Below are 22,714 nucleotides of genomic sequence, written 5' to 3'. Positions count from 1 at the left end.
TCTTTAAAGTAGAGCTGTATTTCAAAACAAAAACTGTCCTGCCAAAGTCTTTTTTGTTGTCTGGTTGGGGTGTTTTTTATCTTACCCTAAAATCAAGCCTGCTAATCGGCCAACTCATCCAGTCTGCTTTTAAAAAAGCAAAATAAAAAAGAGAGAGAGAAAAGAGACTGAAAGATGATTTTAAAAAAGTCTCCAAGCAGCACATACTGCAGTTGATAATTGCTTCTACTCCTGTTACTCCACAGGCCCAAAACACTGGAATATCACCAGGGTGAAGGTGAACTGGATCTCCATAATCTGGTTTAGAAAGATCTTGTACTCCCAGCAGACCTGGAATTGATCAAAAATTAAATCATGAGTGATTCTAATTAAGCAGTAATACTGCAAAGCTGGGGGGTGGACCCCAAACATCATTCAATGACACTGACTTGAGTGCAAGAGTGTCAAGTCTGCCTAAAGTGGAACATTTAGTTTGCCTTTGAGAGCATATTCTCAGAGCCTGAGCTGACTTGATTTCCCTTTTTGTACTTGACAACACCAATAAAAATGTATTTACCTTATTTCTGCAACAAAATACAAGCTAGACATTTATGCTGAGCTTCCAAGATAATATAAATCCTCTGGATAAACAGAAGAATTATATTCGTAGCACTGGCAAACAAGAATGAATGATTGCAATGCAAAATGAGTTCTTTCTAGAACACATTTTCTACTGCTTTAACTTCCTACATTCTTTAGCTAGAAAAATGATCAATCTCTCTTTTCCTCTCTGCCTTAGATAAATACATCTCACTCTTAGCTGCCTTTCACTAAATTGTCTTTTATTTTATTCTAACACCTACTTGTAATAATCTGGGTCATTCTAAGCACTCACTATCCTCCCTTGGTTTTAAATTCTTCAGGTGTTTAAATGTACCACTATCTTTTCTGGAATTAATTTATGTAATTTGTATATATAATAATTTACTCTTTAGTAATGACTTATTACTAGTTCCTCAGACTTAAGTACTCAGATATGTTACTCAAATACATTACTGGAGTGTTGTGTTAACCAAAGACATCTCCTTCCATGCCCTTTCCACGTATGCAGCCCATGACTACCAAACTTCTGACAGCAGGGGGGAATTATTCCTATATATCTTCATATTACAGGTGTTTGTTTGGTTTTGCTCTTATCCACACAGCCTCCTGTCTTATTTTTTTTCCAGTTTTGTTCAAACTAGATTTTTTAAAAAATCTTGTCATAGTTCTATTCATTCTGTCTTAAGTGTTATGCTCATTGTATGCCATCTCAGTATTTTTAAAAATAATGCAGTATTTACTTTCACATTCAACCACTAAGACACAACGCATCCACACATACTTTTCCCCATGCTGTCAGTCATTGCCACCCTGTCACTGGAATCTCTGACAGCAAGAAAGTATTCACATATAAATGAAACTGCATACATTTCAGAAAAATGTGATTACACTTTTTTACCAAAACCACCCCGACATATAACTTACCTACGTCCAACAACTATCTTTTATCTAAGAAATCCGTGTGTTCAGCTTACTCAACACCTTGTTTTTTCTTTTTTTTTTTTCCCTTCTTTCTTTTTCCTTTTATATTCAGGTTTGTGACCATCAGAAAGGATTAAAACATAATAGATTTAGTGGTACAGGTATTTCAGTCCTACCACTTCCCATGCTTTCCCCCTTCACTTTTATCCATAGTCAGGTGTATGAAGAGTGAAAAATGAAAAGCACTGACCAGGGTCACCTATGTGAATTGGTGCTCCATGGGCTTCTTTTAATTCACACGTTGCTAGCACAGCTGCTTCCAACTTGCTTTCAGGAATAGGTCTCATTGTGACTACTAAGTTGCAGTGAAACATAGAAACGCTGTAGCAAGGCACAGATGTCTGGCAGTTCAAAAGAATCCAGTGTTAGCAGGAATATGGAATACTACTTCTAAAATATTAGAATAAATGAATTTAAATCTTTGTGCTGTACTTGAGTTTAGAAAGGCATTCTAACATTCATTTTGAATCCTTTTGAAAAAAATTCTTAGGATCCCGTATTTTTTCCTTTAAGAGTCCATCATTTAGCTTCATCATATAGATCACTAAAATTTTCAACATCATGCATTTCTTGTTTCTGTGCACCCAACAAGGTGAGCTCAGTATATGTTGAATATTATCAGAAAACAATGGTGTGTTCCCTCTACAGAAAGTGAAAAAGCTAATGGAAGATTATTGCACAGCTGCAAATCTTGTTGGACTGAATCTACCCTCTGTACTTGAACACAGTGCCCTGCAACACGCCTGGGTGAGCCGCTGCTGATGGCAGTACCCACTTGCACAGAAGCAGCATGCCAGTTCCATACATACAAAATTTTTCATGCCTCTACAAAGGCTCTGGAATTCATAATCCTCACCAACTGGGAGGCTGAAGCACCTTTTCTATTTAGAAATTTCTATTTAGCAGGTCAGCTTTTTATAAAAAAAAAGTCTGGTATCTGAGTTACAGTTGAACATAAACAAGACACACAGAGAGCTAGAGCTGTCTAGAAAATGTTCATTTAAAGCCTTTATAATGATAATAATAATAATCACGCCCGTCACTGAAGAAACAAACTGTGCAGTTCTTCACAGCATTAATGTGCTATAAACTATAAAATTTTTCCTAATTCTGAAATGCTAGAGGCAGATACATAGTTCTACTTTTTCTTTAGGCTTGGTAGAAGGACTCACATATGAGATACGTTTTGTATTTTGACCAGGAGCATAGCACAGATTGTGTAAGAGTAACACTGAAAACAACAATAGCCTTCCTCTAGTAGCACAACATCTGAACTAAAGGAAAAAGGTATGCAGATAGGTACTTTAATGTTCTTAGTATTAAGGGGTTTGCTTACTGGAGCCAGAATTACACTAAGACTTCTGTTAACATTAAAATCTACACCATAAACTTTCTGAGCTCAGTCATAATTTTCAGTGCTATGGTAGACACCCCCAAGTCTTTGGGAACATCTTCTGTCCCAGAGGCCTGGTTTTGCAGCAAATGTGCAGTTTAAAGGCTCTACTGTCACAGGAAAAATCCAAAATGTGGCTGTCACGCAGAAGAAACTGCTATGGTCATGGTTTATAAAAGGAATATTCCAACTGCAAGCAGGAGCTGGTATGGAGAGCAGGACACACGTAAAGGCATGGTCAGAATAGTGCATGGATCACTGGGTGACACTGAGAGGGCAAACCAGAAAGAATCCAAATGAAATGGCTGCCACAGGAAATGGGGAAAGCTTTGTCACGAAAAATGAATAAAAAAAGAAGACTGGCCTTGCACTGAAATGAGGCTGGGAATATTTTACTCTGGACTTTCATGCTCTCAGCACTAGCACATGCCTTAAGTTACTATGTAGGTAGAGAAAAACAGTTCTGGTTTGAACAATAGGTATATGCACCTAATGTGAATACAGGCAAAACTCACAGGCAAAATTACAATAAAGACTATGTGTGTGCATATACTTACTTTGTACATGCTTACATTACATTTTTGCTCAACGTTTCTTATAGGAATGCCAGCTTTTTGGACTGCTTTTTCAAAAGAGAAGCTGCAGCCTAAATAAAAAGTCACCATGTCCTTGAGTTGTTCAGAATACTCCTTAAGGCTTTTCAGTGATCCAGTACAAGCTCCATGCTCATATTTTCTGTACTGTAGGCAGTCAGTTCTAGTGAAATAAGAAGTTATCACAGCTTTATCACATTTTTTGAAAACAAGGTGCATTGGTTGAATTGACATAAACCCAGTGTGAAACCACAAGATACAGCCATTTTTTTTCTGAGTAATAACAAAACAAACACAGGCAAAACCCCCAGAACACCTTATTCTGCACAAAACCAAGCTGGCCAACACAGCATTTTTTCAGTTTTATAGGTAAAGGCCCCTTATGTGTATCTAGCCTCTGGCTTTCAAAAAATCGGAAGCCGGTTTAAGCCACGTTTTTAGTGTTTACTACAGGAGTACATCTTTCAAATTTCAGAGACTCTGCAAGTATCATGCAGACATCATGGCCATGTTTCTAGTAAAGAAAAGAAATATAAAACACTAATACTGAATTCTGCAGGCTCAGACTGCAAAATATTTTAAAATTACACAAGATTTTGCCTTTGGATTAGAGAAATACTTGTAATAGTGACAATTATCATAACATGTTTCTCAAGAACAAGATGATCAGGCTGCTATATACATGGTTTTCACACAGAGGTATAATTCCAAGAAAAGAACCTTGTTCAAAATGTTCAACAGTGTAATCAGGCTGTTTCCTGACACCCTCCTAATCACCACCAGCATTCACTGCAGAATATTGACCAGCAGAAATGGTCTGTAGTTACCTGATATCAGAATCATTACTCAGGGAAGGACATTTCCAATCACCTGGTTGACTTCTGTGCAGCAGTGGCAAGGGTCCATCGTTTGCATAGCAGAATTTCTCAAAGTCATCAGCCAGGGACTTGTGCAAAATCACAACATTGGCCTGTTTATAGCCTTAAATTGTGGAAGGTAGTAATGACTGGTTATTAATTCAGCTTTTTGTTTGTGAAACAGTAACTTTTCTGTATAAATTTCTTTGGATGGTCCAAAGGAAATTTTTGATTCAGAACTCTGTAATTAGATTAAACCTCCTGAAGTGTCTTAAAAATCATAGCTGGGCCCACTCTACCTGTGAAGTCATTCATGGCTAAAACAGTTGGCAGACATGGGTAGTAGCAGAATATGAAGACACCATAATTATTAAACATTTCTGTGAATTTATATATAAACATAATTTCTTGTCTAACCTGGGAAATTACTGTTCTGTAGGAAAATACTTTATTTGCAAATGTTAACCCAGAGCCAAAGAAAGGCTATCGCATACCACACTTTCACATTTATTTTTCACAACACCAAGATATAAATTCCTGGTATCTTGTTGTTCGTAGAACATTCTTTAAAATTTCTTGGCTAGGGAATTTTAATGTGGGCTGCAATTAAACAGATACGATTACAGGTCAGGAATAAACTCTTGACTGTTCACTGAATCTCAGTAATTTCCACTATTTCTAATTTAAAAAAAACCACCTAAAATACACAGAACTGCTACACAATTTTAAAAAAACCACCTAAAATACACAGAACTGCTACACTTTCTTCACTTGGAAACAGCTTTGATTTAAAAGGTTGTTGACTACTACCATGAAATAGCTTCTAAAGACATTGATATTTTTGGAATGAGTACCACTGAAGAAAGGTCCCATTCATTTATTTAGCATTTATTTTCTTAACAGTAGTAGTTAATACCAATGCCATTTAAATTTTCCTGCATGGAAATATCAGCTGTTCAAATAAGGAGGGGAAATTTGGAGTACAACTGGTCTGGGGTGTATAAACCCAGCAATTAACAGTCCTTAAATTCTGTACTGATACTCTCTTGAAGAGTTATTACTGTCTGATATCAGGCAGGCGAGTAGGAGGCTACACAGAAGCACTCACTTTCTTAAATACTGCAGTAGTCTGTCATCAAAGAGGCAATAATTTAGTTGAAATCAATAAGCTTCCTTCAAAGGCTGTAGAAACTGAGCCAAATCTTACTCTTGACCAAAGCTAACAAAGAAATCCAAAGATAGAATTCTATTCCTGATGGAAAAATGCAAAGCAAAGGCAGAGGTAAGCATGTATTTGCATACTGAATTTGTCCACAAACTGCTCTCTTGGGAGCAGTCAGCACAAAAATTCATTTTATTACTAGCAAAAGTTACTAAATACAGAAAGAGATTCTTGCTAAATACAGACAAATATTTTTGCTGAATAAACATACTACATTTAGCACTGAATAAAACGCTATATTCAGTTACCCCTCAACTTCATTCCCTGCCATCCATGAGAAATCCACAGGCACTTGCTGCTTTGCTGGTTATATTAATGACTTCTTAAAATTATGGGTTTAGTCAGGGCATTCAATTGACAACACCAATTTTCACATACTAGTTACAGATGACAGACTGAATCTGCAGGCAAATATCCTCCTGATAGCTATCCTTACTTTTTGTACAAATGAAATCCATACCTCCTGATGTATTCACTTGCATTATGGAATCATTATTATGAATGTATTCACAAGCAATGGTAGTGGGGCTGGATGTCCTGACCAACCCAGGCATTAATTCAACACACTCATGTCCCAGTTCAGAGAAGTTTAGAAAGAGCTTTTAATTTCTTTGGTGAATGACAATGAGGACAGTAAGAAAGAATTGGATAACAACAACATAAGACAGTTGGTTACAATGGTTCTTTTTGTATAATGAAGCTGTTCATGAACTTGTTTTGTATGTCAATAATACTTCTAAAAATGTTAGAACTAATACATTTGAAACTACTGCAGCAACAAATTCATTAAAAAATTCAGTTGGGGCAAACTGCATATTATTAACATTATAAAATGTCTTCCATTAGTATTTTCAATTTAGGAACTGATAGAAAAGAAAACCACAATTTCAAGACTCACTATGGTTCTACAAAATGACCTTTAACATTTTTTATCGTAGTGCTACTACTGTGCACACAGCTTTGTTGATCAGCTATTTGCCATGGTATTTTTGTTTCTATTACTTTTTGAAGTTGATCAGAACAACGACAGGTTTCTCTGCTTCTGTAGAAGTCCAGCTATGACAGGCAAGACAGAAATTAATCTTCCAGAATGCATTCAGTTATCTGAGTATAAAACTAATTTTTCCCTCCCCCCTTATAATTCCCAGTATAGCTGAGCCAGAAATCTTCACTTTATGCAACAAATGAAGCAGAAAACCGCTTCTGTAACTATATATCTCTAATTCTTCCCCAAAGCATATTTGATGTGCTAAGTTAAGCAAGGTCTCTGTGAAGAACATAGCAGGTCATCTTACAAATGCGATAATAACATGCAAGCAAAGCCAGATTTGCTTAAAGATTTTTCAAATATTTTCTGCATCCATCATTTCTCAGTGACAATTGGAAGCAGAGGGATGCACTGCTAACATTGAAAGCAAAGTCCATGTACATTACTCAGGTAGGATGGTGCATTTTCTCTGCTATATCTTTATGATTTAAAAAACAGTTGGGTGCTTACAAGGTGGTTTCAAAAACTCCCAAGAACATAACATATTCTTCTGTTTTACTTTAGTGCTTTTGATATTTCTTCAATGCTTCACAAACAAAAAACCACATAGTTATGAATCTAAAATGGAATCACTTTGCACAGAGAGCTGTTAGGCTTACTTACCTTCCGCCATTCCAGAAGTGTTACTAATAGTCAGTCTGTTGCATCGAATTATTCTTCTTAGCACATGGGGAAGGAGAGATTTCAAGCCTCCTGTCAAAAGCATCTCTTCATCCTTAACAGAAAGATAATTATAAATTCAAACACAAAGCACTTTTTCTTTTTTTTTCACATTTTAAATTCTGATTTTCTGGAGAACTTAGCTTATGTTTCCTCCTTGTGTTCCACCAAAGTTATTATCACTGGGAAATTCTAAGCTGTAACTCAAAAGGGAGATCAAAGTCAAAGGGTTATTTCACTGACATTCTATAACTATATGCAAACCGAATCTTTCAATAGATTAGCTGGAGACATGCACTTTAACCTTTGGGATAAAATGCAAAATTTTGCTGCCCTATAATGTAAGAAACATTTCTTTCCTCCCTGATATATATTAATTTTCTAGAATATTCCATTTTCCAGAAGTCATTGTAACTTTAAAATTGCAAAAGCACAAATGGATTAACCTACCAAGCTATAATATGTAATATTACTTTTCTGATCAAAATACTTTTAGACACTTAGCAAGGCAACCTTGTGGTAAAGAGAGAACTATATTCAGAAAATGTCACTGTAATACATTTCACATGTATTATGGTTTTCAAATACTAATTATGCAGAAGTGAATACTCCTGTGGCTATTCTTCCACTGGGAAAGCAAACAGAGATGTTTAAGTCACTTGTCATACAATCTGCAGTAGGTACAGAAATAAGTTTCCTAATTACAATCAATATCTGTCTCTTTTTACTTCTTTTGAAGATTTAAAATGTCATTTTTCTGCAATCCAGACAAAGTTCACACATAGTTTTTCTCTCAACCTGAACTACTAATAACTAAAAAGGGTTTATTATATCACTATCAGGAAAAAGTAAGAGTTAAGCCAGACTAAAATAATAACCTGGCTGCATATGATTTTAACCTTGCTCATTTTTAGGTAAAGAAACTGAACTATCCTCTGGGTAATCAAATTACCAACCTCCAAGTTTTTCTTTAATTCAGAAGAAGCCATTCTTGATGTCATTCATATGAAGTAATAAATATGAGGGAAGCTGTGCTGCTCTTTTTAAAAGATGCTACTAAATTAATGTATAATGAGATGTTACAACCTTCTAGCAAAAGTTAACTTTTCTGTTAAAGGTCCATAGTTTTTGTGCTATAACTATGATAGTACAAAGTTTGTGAGTACACTCTCACAACTGGAGACTGGAGTGGAATAGTGTGAAAATTTATACCTCTGAGCAAGTATTCCACAATTAACTCGAAGAGCAAGTTTTGACTAAAATCATACTTTTATCTTAGTCTGTCCAATATGTTTCCCAGAGTTTGCAGAGTTTCGAAAGGTTAAGTTAGATGCACTGAAATTTAGAGTAAACTTTGCATCTATCTTAATTCTGAAATCTTTATACAACATTGTCAGCCAAAAAAAGGTCTTTTTTCTGAACTCCAACTAACTACTTTCTAGCTCTTTTTTGCTGCTTTTACATTATCACTCTGCAGGCTGTACAAAAATAGTCTTCATTACAAAATCATGAACAATTCCAAACACACACTTTAAAGATAACAAGAAGTTGGATATAGAGATGTCGCTGAGCACTAATTCAGGCCTGTAAGTATAAATTTAAGATACACTATTCTTAGAGTAAAGAGAATTTCTAACACCATTCTGGAATGATTCATTCAAGAGATTTCAAACTAAATACAATGATCCTAATAAAACATTCCAGATGTGTTCATTAGATTCTTTCAGATAATTTTTCTTTATTTCTGAGCATCTTTAAAACCATCTAAATCGTCTGTAGGATTGATGGCCTGCTACTGATGAACTCCTAGTTTACTTGGACTTGAAAGACAGTCTGAGTTCAGAAAACTAGTTTGGAACAAAAGCTGTCTTTAACTCAGTATTTTGTCACAAATACCCTGTTCTGATGTTGGGAAAGCCTGACTGTCCTCTCATAAAGTGTGTGCCCAGCAGCAGAAATGAAAGTACCTATGAGGTTTTAACAGCAAACATTTAGGCCCCTAAAAGTTTTTGGTTCATATGACAGCAAGTGGCTAACAAGCTACAGGACTATGAATACCAGTAATGCTGAAATGTCAGCTGTAGATACCATACAGAAGCACCTGGGCCTGTTGCTCCTACTTGTGAATAAACATATAGTGTTGATGTCTGGTTAGAAAGTGAATAACTTAAACTTTGTATAAGAGCAATGAGACAAAACTCACCTTCCTGTGGTGATTTTATATAATAACGGAAAATTCAAGAGGATTAACATTCTGAGTTATAACTTCAGATCACTGTATTTGCTGGACAATATCAGTAATAGATGATGCTATTATTTTTGTTGATTAATTACTAAATTTGGATATACAATAAAAACAGTGAGATGCTCACAGTAACACCCAGCTTTTGCTATATGACTTGCCCATGAATGGCTGGAAATGCAGTATGCTATTTCTCTAAGCTAGGAGGCATAGTCAGGTTTAGATTCCCCAACCACCTCTAGAACTTCCCGAAAAATCCTTGGAGCTATCATGACCATGGCATGTTTGGAATGACTGGGGAGAAGCACAGAGATAATTAGGATCTTAAAGCATCTTTTCCATTTTGTCCCATCAGAATGCCTTATGAAGTGTACAGACTGACTTCATGGGGGCCTCAAGCAGCACTCCAAGTAAACAGTCTGAGACAGTGGTTAATCAGTTAGCAGGATCTGTGCCTTGGCAGAGGTTTCTTAATTGCTTTCACTTTGTTCTGAGATAGTTTCAGATAATCATAGTATCAGTTACCTCGTGGGGGTATGTTGGATCATGACACAAATAAAGACAATATGCAGGGTGTTAAAAAGGGCTTAAGAGAAGAGGGTGACAGAGCTTTCAAGATGGCTGTTGTGCCTGAAGGCATCCTGTGTGCTGTGCCCCCAAAGAGACTCTAAGATCTGGCTTTCCAGTGTGTTGTCTTTAATGGAATGAACATCTAAAGCAGACCAGATAGAATCCTGTGTAAATGGCATTTGAAAATCAGGTCATTGACTGGCTTCATGACAAATTACATACTTAAAGCACCCAGTCTGAAAAAAGACCTTTTTCTAAGTCATGCTGCTCACATCAGACTCCCTGACTTCCAACACCAACAACCAATATAGTAAAGCTTCATAGCACTGAAGCATCAAGTTTGCTCTTGATGAACACTTTCTTAAACATTTGGTTCCACATTAGAAGCACAATAAACACTTTTCTTTTTAGAGTTTTCATGAAGATTCAATATATTTCAATTATATCTTGAGTTTTACACACTGAACTTAAATGAATAAATATTAAAGTACATTGCTGTCTGAGACATTAAGATGGCACTTACCCACTACTGAGTTGTGGGCACTACCATATCCTGGCCTGCACTTCCAGATCTCGACAAGGATGATGAAACTTCAAAGCTGGAAAGAGATGAAAATGATGTAAGGAGCTATGTGATCAGGTGGTGATGAGAGGATAGCTTATGCAAGATCAGTAGTTCAGAATAATGAATCAATTTGTCAGAAACAATATTGTATTGAAATGACATTATATTATAAAGATATAGATAAATATTCAAGAAAAAAACTCTTCTTTGCATCAAAGTGGCAGTCAAAGTACAGTTTGGTAAAAGTTCTAAATGGATCTGGTTTTAATAAGTAACATAAAATTGTGAGTTGACATCTTCATTCAGTAAATATTTGTGCAGCACCACTTCAGTAGAGTTAAGCGGATACACACAATCTGATTAATTTGGCCCAGGTGATTTTCAGAATATCTCATCGCCCACACAGTAACAATTTTCAAGAAAGCCAGATTTGGAGGGCAAATATTGTTTTATTTGAAATTGTGATCCCTGGTTGCCATATGAAGTTTTAAGTCATTAACCATTTCTACATGCTGTTCTCAGAGCACTAGTTGAACACGGCTGGCTGAGTGGAAAGATGTGCTGATCTTTGCTGAGGTGACTGGAACAGAACTTGTTCTAAGCCTCATTTTCATAACTGATTGTAAAGAATATGCTCTACTTCTCCCAAACTCCACAACTCATGCAAGGAAAAAGGCATGTTGAGAGGAAGACATGAAGCAAGAAAAATGTAGTTCCAGACAAGATTTAATAAAGAGATTGCCCTGAGTTTCAGGTGACTTACATGATGGACAGAGTAGCCTCTTTGCATCTCCCAGGCTATTCCTTATTTTCTTCCTCTTTGTCTACAGTGCGCCTCTATCTCTGCATCTTCTGCTCCCTGAGCTCAGACCCCCATCTCCATAACTCCAAGCTAGGCTGACCTTTGTAGTACTTGCTTCCTTGGTTTATCTGACTGCATCCACTGGCAATATGGGAGTTCGGATGCCTTGTCTCCTCTCACTAGCTCTTTTAAATTTATATACTTGCTGTGTCTCTCAGTTGTACCTTAACCTCTCAACTTTTAATCTTAAATGAGCTTTTCCTCTTCCCAGTGTGAGACAAAATAGTCTAACATCAGAAATCATAATACACAGTAAATTCACAAATGTTTGCCCAGACTTGTAAGATTTAGACTCCTCTGACCCTATTATACTCATATGTGTATATGTATCTGTATCTATATATACACCTTTTAATGTTATAGACAGGCTTGGCTTAAGCATAGTTTTTCTAATTATTTCCTTCTTAATTTTTGACAGTGGAACCACCAACCAGCCCTACAAAATTATATATCTTACAAGATACAGTTTATAAAACAGTTTTACAATCTGCAGAACATAAGCTCTTTATAGAAAAAGAGGAAGAGCAGTAAGTGAAACATTTTATATTACCTTAGAGCTTTCAAAATGAAAAAGTGAACCTGTAAATTTTGCAGGTATTTAAATACGAGCATAGATTCTTTACAGGCCCACATTGTAAATTATTAATTACCCAAGAAAATGGAAAAATGTCATTTAAGTGTCAGAAAGATTACACTTTGAGATGCAGTGGGTGGGTCCATACTGCTGTGCTAAACCACACCAGATAAAAACGAATCAAGAAATTATGTAATAACACAAAGGATTAAAACATTCTTCAGAGGTGTCAGTGTGACTACTTTGCTTTCACACATATCAAGTAAATTAATGACATAGAAGTAAAAACCAGCATTTATGTGGTTTCAAAAATGGAACACATGAGAATACACAACCTGTAAAAAGTATGGGTGGTAAAGGTAATAAAAAGGTCTGAACACTGCAAAGCAGTTAACACCAGATTCTGATGTTACATATTACAGGTCTGTTTCTCCAGTGGCACTCATAGACTAATTAAGAATATGGTTTAATGCAGTGTAATCTAGAGACTTGCTTGCAAGGAGCCCAAAGACTCTTATGAAATACAGCCTTGCACAGTTTATATCACTTTTGTCCTATTTTCAGTTTAAAGTTTGATAAGAAGAATGGGTGGTGGCATTTACGGGATCATGAGCCAAAGAAGTGCAAGGGTCACTACTTAAAACTGCTGGGCAGGTTTTTTTAGATATTGTCACGCAGATACCTTACCCAAAGCTACTGCTGCACGAACAGGAACAGCAGGGTAACCTGAAACATGAGCCAGCCCATGGGCTGCCTTTACCAATACATAATGGAAAGTAATCTAAACTAATTATAATCTAACAAACTCTTTGTGTGCTATGCCTTGCCCTAGTATGAATATGGTTACAGAGGCTTGTTAATGTAAACACACTTTAAATGACCTGCTGTTTAATCATCAAGCTGATTTGAAATTCTGCCAGAAGACTTCTATGAAAAGCACAAGCTTCTCTGCAAATTTAGTCCATTTGATTTTCCAACAGGGTCTCTCAGTTACACTTGTGATCTTTTATTTGAAGAATCAATTAATGATCACTTTTCTTCCTATCTGCTATGAATCATTTCAAAGCACAGAAGTTCTTTGTGTATCATTCCAAAAGGGGAGTGCGTTGTGTATTTTCAGACAGTGGTTCATCTGGAAAATTACTATTTAACTTTACATTTGAAACATAAGGTATATGCATTTGAAGTTTTTGCACCTTTAGATGAGGGTTGCAAATGGAAATTTAAATTAGCTTCCATTAGTGTTCTGTCTGCTGCTTAAAGCAGCCAGCCTATACTTGAGATCTGCAGATGATGTCAGGATGAGAAATTGATGATAGAATCAATGTATCTTTGATGTAATCTTGTTTATTTGCAAAAAAGGTACACTTCTAGTTTCTCTCAGTATATTAAGAACAAATAACAGAAAGCAATTACCGGTTTCAAAGTGGCAATTTCAGACAGCACTGTATGCTACTGTGACCACTGCACTGGTATTACTTTACACTCAGCTTCTGTTCTGGGACAAAATAAATTGTTTCTCAGGTGGAGAAATATGGGCAGTGACTAGAGAATAGTTCACATCGGGGCCCTGCCCTTGCATGGGCACAACCTATGCAAGATCCCAGTTGTTCAGGCTTTATTATCCTGCAAAGGATGAGGCCTCATGACTTCACACACCCTTCCAACCCCTTGGGTAATAGCCTAATACCCACATTCCTGCCTCATCACCTTAAAAATACACATGACCAACAAGTTTTAAAACAGCCACCTCATTTCCATGCACCTTCGGCAAGACACAGTATACACCTAGGAGGAGACTAGGAAATTCATCAAGATTTAAAACTGCTACTTTCATGCCTTTGACTTTGCTGACAGGAATAGTCACCAGCTGTAGTAAGAAGAGACTACAGATGATCCACCAAAGGTTGTTTTCACATAAGATGACAAGATACGCTTATACAGCTTCAAGAAATTGAAAAAGAACATGAGGACATGAGGGTGGTATTTAAATATTGTTTCCCTATCTATGCTGAGCTACAGATCTTTAGAATTGCTCCACAATTCTCTGGGCTGGGTCCAGATACTAGTTCTCTAACTTGGGCTCTTCTGGCACCAAGACAGCCCAAGAATGCAGGAGGACCTTGCTGCAGGCCACCAGTGCCAGCGTCTCCCATGCCCCTGTGGCAGCACTGGCCAGCTAACAGTGCACTGCACACAGCAGCCAAGGTGACGGGTTTGGCTGGAAAAAAAAACTCCTGAAGTGGGAAAAATCTTACTCAGGAGAAAAGAAAGTGGAACTCCCTAGGACAAAGTACAGTGACTTGTACTGCTTTGTTGGCAAGGCAGCAGCCACAGGTGCTTATTTTGATAAGAACATATGTCACCACCTAGGTTACACCCAGTCACGTCATGCACGGTCACAGGGCTGATGGAGTGCTCATTCCTACCAAGGAATTCCATCTGAAGGTAAGCAGGTAAGTGATGTTCTGCTACCTACGCACCATAAAAATAGAACCATGCTCCCAAAAAACGTGCCATGCTCCTGCTGTCAGGTCATTCAGGCTCCCTCCAGGATTACGCCATTCCTTTTGTATTGACATGTCTGCCAGCAGGTGCTGTCACAGCACCCACTGCTGCTCACCAAGCAGTTCTCAGCGATGGTCACTAAAGAAATGACTGCGGCCCATGTGTTTACACAAAGTTAGTGTCCTTGAGGTGCGTGTGTCTCAGTAGGCTGTGTCTGGGGAACCTCCAGTGAATTGTACCTCTCTAAACTACCAAGAACAAACACCTCTGCCTCCACATATACCTGTAATGAAGAGATACTAAGTTTCATTGTTCCACTGCTTCCTTCAGCTCTTAGACCAGCCATCTTAGAACAGCTCAAAAGGACCAACCATCATTTCCCTGACAAACTTCCTGGCTTAAGTAGTGCTATAGGGATAACCAGATTAATCTGTGGCAGGATCTCCAAGAATACCTCACTGCAACTTTCAGGAATAAGTATAGGTAAATTGCTGTTAGCAACTGTGCTATGTGATAGCAAATGGTCTGCATTTGGACTGTTATTTTGTTTTGGAGCATCCACACTGCCCCTGTAATAAATGTTAATTTTCATCAAGGATACCTGGACAACTCTGTTCTGCAGCATCCATTCTAACTTGAAAGGCTCCAAGTCATGGAGAAACTATGGCTGCATTACTATGCTTTCATTAATGCATACCTGACAACTGTGGTATTATGTGTTGACCGTAGTTGTCATGATGATCTGGAAACGGCCCTCAATGGTCTGTTTGGTGCAGCCAGGGACCTGCAGACACATTTCCCCTCTATCTGCAAGAGCTTAGGGCATGTTTGATCAACACTCAGTAGAGCAGTACAATGAAAAGGACAATGAGCAGTGCTATTAGTAATTAGACATATACTCTAAGGCTGACAGTATCACAGTCCATTTGGAGAAGAGAGTGCTGCTTTGTCCCTAATGAAGATGCCCAAGTTCTAAACCCCACAGACATTACACACTTATTTGATAGACTGCATCACAGACCCAATAAAGGATGAGTGATAATCTTTAACATCCCTGAACTTGTGAACAAGAACTTGTAGTATGAATGAGTTATAATTGTGAACAGTCAAAGCCCCTTGTGGTGGGCCTGAATGAAGATCTGTACATCATTCCTAACTCTTCTTCCCCTGCCTATACAGAGAAACTATGAAACTCTACAGCACATGAACCTTTGAGGACCTCAGCTGGGCAGTAATGTGGGTGATGGAAGACCTGGATGATGTGGCAGTTCAACCAAGCAAATGAGTGTTGCTACACTGACCTGATCGTCCAGTCATCTGCAGGAACCAGGAATTAACTAATTCTATAGGCAAATGGCAATCACGCTGACCATGGGAAGAGACATTCTGCAAGCGGTGTGTTGATGCTGCAGAGTACCAACAGTTGCCTTCACCATTTCTGAACTCAAAACAGTCATTCAAGACCAGTATATGATGTAATTGCCCTGGGCAACTGTCCTCATCCACCACAGCAACCCTTGGCAAAGCACGGAATGCTACACCACAGCCGTAGGCTACCACAGTGCCTTCTGCCTAGAAGAAAGGTAGGCTTGAACTGAAGCATTGTGTTCTGAAAAGGAAATTCCCAATTACCTTACACTTTTAAACTGAAAGAAAGGATACAGGCCCTTATTGAACTGTCCTGGGCAGCCTGACCCCACAGCATGTGGGTGTTTCTGATGCAGTCACTCTGTCATGGCACCCTTGGGGCATCACCGCTGGTGGCAGCAGCACTGTGGCTGTGCAGTGAATGCAATGGAGCAGCTCAGGAGATCTGCTCTGCTGTTGATCCCAGCACAGGCCATGTGAAGAACTTCACATCTAAGGTCCTGGTGACAGATTAGACAGATTAGATCAGGTATCAGTTGACTACACTGTCTCACTCTGCAGCTATTCAGTGCCTTATACAATCATACACAGTGTTCCATGCAGTTACAGCGGGCATAGTGAACATCTCAAACTGCTGTGTTCATAAGCAGTTATCAGCAAAGAACTCAAGATGTTGAAAAAATGCAATTACCTTTCTAGCTCATAGAGTTAATCCTGAACTTTTACCACTTTTCTCTATGTTCCATGGGTAGAGTAAGATCTGTACACATATCACCCTCAAACCTTTTATCACCATTAAAACATTTTTTTAAAAGGCAGTTTGGTGTTAAAAGAGATGACTCATAATGCTGCAGCATCAGTTAGCTGGCTTGAAAGGGATGCTAATGTCATAATTTTGATTTTCATTACCAAGAATAAGAAGGTAAGGGCTGAAAATGTTTTGCACACCTATCACCTCATTTTATATTTTAAAGATATAAATAAACTACAGTCATTGGTATCTTGGTGTGCTCTAATTCAAAAATTGAGCCTGTATTTTTTATAGAAGCAACACAAAACAAAAATTTAAGTTCTTACTATTATTATTTTCTTTTAGAGTTTTGTTCCCAGATATGGTAGAGGTAAATATGCATAAAACCTTACCACAGAGCTTACAGCTTAAGGACTCAAACCTATAGTACTTCTATGAATAAAAGCAAAAGAGATAAACAGATAATTAGTCCCATCGAGCTCAAGGACAGATGAAGTGCTTAAACATTTGCTGCATTGTACTTCAGCTGCATACATGTTTGAATACAAGCCATATACTATATGCAGATCGAAGCAAAGAAAGATGTGACAGAAAAGCTAGCATAAAGACAGAAAAATATATAAGCAATACAACTGCTTTTTATAAGCACATGTATGAAACAAGCTAACCACCTTGATATAAAATAAGTTATAACTAGTATTGATGAACCATACAGTTCAGAAATAAGGTTTAGCTCTGTTTTTGTCTTCTTAGCAACCATTGATCCTTTTTCCTGGTTTCTGTATACATGCCAGATAGGAAATGGTAATAATGTACCTTAAAATTCCATATCTCACATTTGGAATTTGATAGGACAAAGGGTAATATCTTCAAACTGGAAGAGGGTAGGGTTAGGTTAGATACTGAGACGAAATTCTTTCCTGAGAGGGTGGTGAAGCACCAACCCGGGCTGCCCATCTCTGGAAGTGCTCAAGGCTGGTTTGGAAGGGGCTTTGGGAAACCTGGTCTAGTGGAAAGTGTTCCTGCCCGTGGTAGAGGGATTTGAACTAGATGATTTTCCAGGTCCCTTCCAAACCATTCTATGATATTCCTATTTACAAAGCACTTTTTAAGAGTAACCATTTTTGTTCTTCGACTTTTTTTCACATAACTTATTATATATCCTAAGTCTGAGGAGTGTGCTAAGTTTTGGTTTATTTTGTTTTCAAATGAGAAAAGACTCTTGGCTCATTTGAGCATTAGCTTTTGATCTGACTGAATTTTCCTCCTTCTCTGAAATGGATTTTCAATTTACATTACATCATAGTGCCTGAACAGTTTCATGGTACAGTTAATATATACATGAAGTCCAAATAATTAAAAATATTATTAAAACAGTATTCTTCAGAAAATAGAATTAAAGCTGCATCTAGCCCAGTTTCCTGACATTGATAGTGATCAACAATGCATACCTAAGGAAGAGCTCAAAAGCAGAGAAAACATTCACAAAACCTAGCTGCTTTATCCTTCCAGCATTTCATGACCTCTGGTTCAGAAACTTTGGAGCTAAAGGACATTTCTTTGTTTGTAGAAGTTAACGTAAAGACTGATAGCCAAGTGGACTTTATCCCATATAACTGTATCTTGCAGCATATAATATGGATTTCACCAATTACTTTACTTGGAAAACTGTCTAGATGCAAATGCTAAGAATTTTGCATGGATTTCAAAGCTAATATATTTAAAAGTAACTAAACTGTCTTTATTTTAGAATGCAATCTACAAACACAGGCATTCCTTTAATCCTAATTCCATAAAAATATTTCCTCTTGAGACAAGCATCTTACATGAGTGTTCCAGCAATCTTCAGCAGTATCTCATCCCAAAGGATCAGACTACATGGTATATGCAGTGAAAAAAGACAAGACAAATTAAAAGCACTCAGCAGCTTGCATTAACATGCTTCAAATCTAAATGTACAATTAAAATAGAGCATTCACATTTGAAAAACTAAACTCTGAAAAGCTGTGGGGTTTGTCTCCAAAAGACTAGTCAAATGTGTGGGATTTTGATTGTCGGGGAAAGGGAGTAATGAGTTCGGTTCAAACCTAGGCCTATTTAGGTAGCTTCTCTTTTAATACAATTAGTACAAAGACATATTTTTGGGACCACCTGGAAATTTGAAGATGGAGTATTTAGGAACAGTGTTTCTGGACAGAAAAAAAGTAAACCTACAGAATGGATAATTGTTCAGCTACTTGGAAATATAACAAATCCTATAAAGCAAGGTGTATTGTATGATATATTGCTATATCGTAAATACAAGGAAGTATTTTCAAAAATGTGCAAAGTTAGAAGAACATTATGATTTGAGTACAGGATCAAGGTGTTTCTCATTACAAATTAAAAAGAGAGGATTTTAATCAGTTAAAAGTAAGATGAACAGACATCAGTTACTAGAAACTGCTGTGATTTCCAGTCAGACTGGTGGAGTAGCAGGAGACTGCTATTAAAAAAAAGTTACTACAACTAAAACACTTGAAGAGATGATGGTACCTAATGACTTTCAAACTCCATTCTCCACTGACAGATTTCCCTAATGGAAATTTCTTTTCTCTTCTCATAATACTTGTCTTTATAAATTAACTGACTTTGACATAGAAAGTTTGCTATACAAGGCTGATTTTGAATCTATTAAGCACTTCAAACTGCAGATATATGAGATATACAATCATTGAGTCCATGGGAAAATTGGCAGAAGTAATGCAAGCTCACTGGAGCATTAGAAGACTATGAAACCATATATAAAAAATAAGCAAATCTGTGTCTTTTGCATCAAACAATAAACATACTTCCCCCTCCTCCCCCCCTCTCTGTAGTGGAAAATTTAAAAAACAAGCATTCTGAGTAGATCCAGCTTCAGTTTGGATAAAATTACACAATATTTTCCACTCCTTTTGAAGACAGAAAATATTGTGATTTGTACTTGGTTTCAAAATCTGGGCAACAAAAAAAGTATATATATATATGTATATAAATAATATATATGCATTCATTCCATGGTTCATCATATAAAGCAAACTGTTCTCAAGCAGTTATTTCAAGACTGAATAAATTTAACAGAATAAAAGTCCAAAATACGTATGTTATAGTTCAAAGAATAGAATGATCAGTATATGACTTTTCCATGGTTACTAAGTACACAAAAGAAAATACGTGAAACAAAGTGCATTAAGTGGGCATTGTTCAGGATATAATCCATGTATATTAAAAATAGCTAAGTATATTCACAGAAATGCATCTAATTTCAGTGACCTTGAGTTCATGAGCTGAAGTCAAGCATCTCAAATGTCTTTCTTAAAAATAAACAGGAATAGAGAGGATACCATGCTTATTGATGGCTGATTTTGTACCTTGATAGACACGTATTTCTGATGGACAACCAATTTCTGACCTTTATAATCAGCTTCAGTGAAAAAGTCAAAGTTTTCCCAGTTTACAGCTGTCTTCTAAGGGCTTTCATCACAGCACATTAATAAGAAATTTTGGGGGGCATCTTTTTGTTCTGAGTCTGCATCTTGCTCAGCACAAAGTCTGTATCTTGGCCAGCTATAGCAAGGGCTCTTCAGTATTATTGCACTGTGATGTAATCTCTTACCTGCACTGAACACTTGGTAAAGCTGTATGTTTTCAACTAGAGATTGAAACTTCTGCTGAAAATAGCCTTGATACCACCTATAAAATAACATTCAGAATTAATTCATTAGATCTTTTTGTAATAAATCAGAATACATTTGTGGCCTCTTTGAAACAACTTGGGAATATTGGGGGTAACCTGACTGCTGGGATATTTATTGCATGAATATGTGGAGTTAACAGGTAGATGTAAGACAAGCAAATAATCAGAAAAGACAAGAGGTAAGTTTCTCCAAAGTAAATAGGTGAAGATTAGCAATGAACATTCTATAAACAGGGGATGGTGTGATTATTAATAAAATGGATAGGCAGACTTTCTTTAAATATTTTGGGTTTATGGTTATTCTAGACAAGGCTCTGGTTTAATAAGAGTATATGACTTCTGTATTAGTCATGTTTAAGAACCTCAACAGGAATAAAGTTCACAAGACTAAACAGAACAGCCAAATCAGTAAGGCCAAACCACATTAAATTGTAACCCAAAGCTTCAACTACGTAAGAGGATGCACTGTGAAGCTTCAACATAGAGGGGGAAAAGCAATAATAGGAAGAGAAAAGTGATAATGTGAGATGCTTAACGTCACCTTCAGCTGTGACAACAACATCCTTAACTCTGTAATTGAAGACAAATGGATGTTGCTGCTACCATAGCAGAGGCAGGGAGTGGGGGGTAAGGCTGCTCTCCTGGGGTGTGTGGGTGGTGTGAAGGCATTTACTTCTGCAGAGAAAGAGAGGCACTAGAAAGATTAGGCAGCTATTGTCTTAGAGAAGGCATGATTATTTTTACATGGCATATCCAAAGTCAGAAAGAGTACATACAAGGCTACAGAAAACACAGGTTTGGTCTGTCTTGAGACACAAGATTAAATAAGGGATTAACACTTGCTGTTCGTCAAAGCAGTGAGACTCTCATGATTTCCTCAGAAAACCTCTCTATCTCTTCCTTATATATCCATTAAAGGATAGTGTTCTGGGACTGCAGTGGGTTCCTGTCCAACCCCAAATGATTTATAATTCTGTTGTTTTGGTACTTGTTATCCAAAAGTAATTATTTTATCTTATGCATAAACCAGACCATTACCTCCACTAATCACAGTTTTCTAAAGAAAAATACTGTCACACAGTGGAACAGTTTAACCAATTTGTTATCTAAAGAAGCAGGAAAATAACGGCAAGCATCTCACAACTCACTCACTACTGCCAAAACCAAATTCTTGGACAGGAAGATACTATAAGGCCACATCACATTATAGATACGTGTTTCTGTGCTAATGTGACAGACTAGAAAGATTACTGGCTCAAAACCTTCCATGTATGTGCATAAGAGACAGGTCAGGCCTTTCCCTGGTGAGGTGGTGCCCTACCCCATACAACCCCCCAGGCCTGTATCCCTGCTCCGAAGTGACCAATCCCTGACACACCTGAGGCAATGCCCTACACCCACCCCAGGAGCTCCCAACCCAGCTCCTGAGTGGCCAAATAACCAGAAGTCCCACCTGGGGGAAGGGCCCAGGAAGACCAAGGGGTATTTAAGGCCAAACAGGAGCCATACATGCCTTGATCTACCTCCTCTTGGAATTTCTCTTAGTTGGACACTGTTGGAACCCAGGAGTTGGTAGCTATATTTGTTCTTTTTGGTATCTTTATTTTCTTTCTTCTTCTGATTCCCTCTTGTTAGAATTTTGAGTAACTTAAAATTGAATGGGCTTTGAGCTTGCTAAGTTAATACTTTGAGAAGTGGCTTATGTTGAGTGAATGCTGTTCTAAACCTTTTGCCAAAGTTCTTTGATTTTCTAAAGTTGTCAGTAAAGTCTTTTTTTGTTGATCTCTTGAGAATATCTTGTCAGTATTTCTCCTATGCATCTAACTCAAAGCACATGAACAACTGTAAGCCCTGTTAAGTCTCATCAAGCAAGTTGTTTGGGGCCTTACAACTGGTTTTGCCTGGGGTAGAATTAATTTTTCTTCACACCAACTGGTATGGGGCTGTGTTTTGGATTTGGCTGAACACAGTGATGATAATAGGGATACTTCTCTTATTGCTAAGCAGGGCTTGCAACAGCCAAGGCCTTTTCTGCTTTCATACTGCCACACTGGCAAGAAAATTGGAGGGGCATGGGAGGAGATACAGCTAGGACAAGTGACCCAAACTGACCAAAGGGATGTTCCAAACCATGTGACACCATGTTCAGTATTTCAAGTGAGGAGGAGAAGGAGGAAGGGGGGGCACATTTGGAGTGATGGATTTCATCTTCCCAAGTCA

At 37.5% G+C, this 22,714-nt stretch overlaps 1 protein-coding gene across 14 annotated transcripts in view; it reads right to left on the bottom strand.

Moving 5' to 3' along the window:
* Positions 1-22,714, bottom strand: part of CUNH14orf159 (chromosome unknown C14orf159 homolog) — a 41,361-nt gene extending 18,647 nt beyond the window's left edge. For 3 of the 14 annotated variants that reach the window (XR_001860217.1, XM_017729008.1, XM_017729009.1), the window contains exons 1-10: positions 20,414-22,710; positions 18,603-18,650; positions 16,320-16,525; positions 15,355-15,464; positions 10,672-10,747; positions 7,280-7,391; positions 4,377-4,530; positions 3,514-3,712; positions 1,754-1,904; positions 208-330 (exon numbers count right to left, since the gene is read on the bottom strand). Coding sequence is in view for 13 of the 14 variants with exons in the window: in XM_017729008.1 (XP_017584497.1) it covers positions 208-330; positions 1,754-1,904; positions 3,514-3,712; positions 4,377-4,530; positions 7,280-7,382 (730 nt within the window). In the remaining variant the exon portion in view is untranslated. Of the gene's footprint in view, positions 1-207; positions 331-1,753; positions 1,905-3,513; positions 3,713-4,376; positions 4,531-7,279; positions 7,392-10,671; positions 10,748-15,354; positions 15,465-16,289; positions 16,526-17,168; positions 17,209-18,602; positions 18,651-20,413 lie in introns of those variants that run through there. The other 11 variants (XM_017729002.1, XM_017728999.1, XM_017729000.1 and 8 more) reach the window with 11 other exon arrangements.

This window comes from Corvus brachyrhynchos, unplaced genomic scaffold, assembly GCF_000691975.1.
Source record: "Corvus brachyrhynchos isolate BGI_N302 unplaced genomic scaffold, ASM69197v1 scaffold1, whole genome shotgun sequence".
Taxonomy (NCBI): domain Eukaryota; kingdom Metazoa; phylum Chordata; class Aves; order Passeriformes; family Corvidae; genus Corvus; species Corvus brachyrhynchos.
This window is presented reverse-complemented; position numbering and strand designations above follow the sequence as displayed.